The sequence below is a fragment of the Condylura cristata genome, unplaced genomic scaffold, assembly GCF_000260355.1.
Source record: "Condylura cristata isolate star-nosed mole 26May11 unplaced genomic scaffold, ConCri1.0 scaffold00041, whole genome shotgun sequence".
NCBI lineage: Eukaryota > Metazoa > Chordata > Mammalia > Eulipotyphla > Talpidae > Condylura > Condylura cristata.
Window position 1 is genome coordinate 6899269 of NW_004567142.1, and position 2145 is coordinate 6901413.

Sequence of the window (2145 nt, forward strand, 5' to 3'; positions counted from 1 at the left end):
CCCTTTTCTGTACTGCTCACTAACGGAATTCAAGCTCCTTTCCATTAAGGGGCTTACACACTAGAGTATGCTGTCTGGATGCAGCAGATGGCCCCCAGATTTGGGGCTTCTGCCCTGAAACAGGAGGTGTTCCCTGACCTCTGAGAAGGGTCTGGGGCCTCAAGTCAGGAAGTGCACCCCCCAAAATAGTGCCCTCCTCGCCCAGAGGTTGCTACTCAGAGGCCTTCCTGGCAGGCGGAAGTGGCAGTTTGGGGTGAGTTCAGATGTCCTTGGCGAGTTCCCAGTGTCTAGAGCTGGGGGTGGGGGGCTGGGAGGAAGGGAAGAGGCGAGAGGGTAACAGGCAGACCCTAGGTAAGCGGGTGGGGGCCGGACGGGGCGCAGAGGCAAAGCCCAAAAGCCGCAGCTGCCCCAGACACAGCCCCAGTCTGTGTCTGCGCAGAGCCGCGCTGACCCGCTGACCCGCTGACCCGGCCCGCACACGGCGGGGTGCGGGGTGCGGAATCCTCGGATCCGCAGAGCAGACGCTGAGGGACGCGGCGTCCCTCACAGATTCCGTGTGGGGGAGTGAAAAGCCCCACAAGGGTTCCCCACTGCACGAGGCCCTGGGCGCCCCCACCCCACACGGGTTCAAAGGGCAGGAGTGCTCAGGGCCACTTGGCCAACCAACCCCGGCCCGGCTGGGGTGGGGACACCACCGAGCACCAGCGTCCTCCCGGGCGGCCAGCGGGGCACCTGGCTGTCGCCTGGGCGCGAACCACCCCGCCCCTTGGGGTACAATTGATCTAGGGGGCTGCAGACACAGGCGCTGAGACTCCAGGGAGGAGACAGAGGCCGGACACGAATGGTCAGAGAATGAGGGGCAAGGGGGTCCAGGAAAGGGAGGGGGCTGGGCGGCCTCGGTGGGGCGGCAGGAGGCGGGGAGTGGGGGGCTGGGAGGCCGGGCTGCCCCGGGTGGGCAGGCTGGCTGGGCTGCCCAGGGGCGGGCGGGGTCGCTGCTGGGGCTGGGCCACTTACAACTTCTGGGCGTGGCTGATGCGGTTGTACAGCACGTTGATCTGTGGGTGGGAGGACAGGCGGGTGACCGGCCTGACCCCGCCTGCTCTGCCCCGCAGGCCCGGCCGCCAGCAGCGATGAGCCTCACCTCGTATTTCTGCTGCTTCATCTTCTCCATCAGGTCAAACTTCTCCGACTCCAGCTGGTAGATCCAGTCCAGCAGCCCCTGGGCCTTCTCCCTGGCAGGGCACAAGGCGGGTGTGAAGGGAGCGGCCCTGCCCGCGGCCCGCAGGCTGGAGGAAGTGCCCGGCCACACGGCGGGTGTCTGGCCGGGGGTGGCTTCGTGGGGGGCCACTGGCAATGTCCGAGGCAGAGTATGATCAGAGGGTCCAGAGGAGGGTTTTAAGTCTCTGCCCACTCTGTCCACGCCCAGTTGGAGGCTTTATGTCGCCTCAGCGGAGTCACCGTCCAGGACGGAGGCTCGGGGCAAACCCTGGCATCTCTAGTGTCAGGTTTGTTCCTGTGCTCACGCCACCCCCCCCCCAGGACCCTGGTGCTTGTCCAAAAGAAACCTGGAAGGCAAAACTGGGAGGTGGCGCGGCCTGCCCAACACCCTGCCCCCCTCCTCAGGAGCAGCGGAACAGGGTCTCCGGGTGGCGCCGCGGGTTAAAGCGCAGCGCTCAGGAGCAGCGGCTTCAGCAGAGGTCCATCCGCGGGGCTGAGCCCCAGGGCGCGGCAGGCCTCTCCGGACCCCCGCTGCCGCTCCCCTCAGCAGTGTTCTTTGCCAATCGGCTGTTCTGCTGCCCGCTCCGGCTCGGTGGATCCTCGCCCCGCACCTCTGGGCTGCACCCCAGCTCTTGTGTGCATCAGTAAATAAATCCAGGCGCAAACGGGTTTCTGCCCAATAGCGGCTGAGGGCGGGGGTCTCCCTGGCTCAGCACCACCACCACCCCCCGCGCCCCGGCCCCACCCACCGGAGCTGATCCTCCCCCATGAAGTCGATGTTCAGAGGCTTCTTGCGATCAGACAGGATGCGCAGCTTCATCTCCCGCCCCGTCTGGCGCTTGCCCCGCTTCTGTTCGGCCTGAGGGCGGGGGTGCCATGAGCCCTGGCTGGCCTCAGGACGCCCCGCGTCCCGCCGGCTCCCTCAGC

At 66.7% G+C, this 2145-nt stretch overlaps 1 protein-coding gene across 1 annotated transcript in view; it reads right to left on the reverse strand.

Moving 5' to 3' along the window:
• The window catches only part of TNNT1 (troponin T type 1 (skeletal, slow)), a 5938-nt gene that overhangs the window by 630 nt on the left and 3163 nt on the right, over positions 1–2145 (reverse strand). Inside the window, exons 7-9 of the mRNA XM_004694090.2 lie at positions 1968–2077; positions 1142–1232; positions 1015–1055 (exon numbers count right to left, since the gene is read on the reverse strand). Of these exons, the coding sequence (XP_004694147.1) occupies positions 1015–1055; positions 1142–1232; positions 1968–2077 (242 nt within the window). The remainder of the gene's footprint in view (positions 1–1014; positions 1056–1141; positions 1233–1967; positions 2078–2145) is intronic.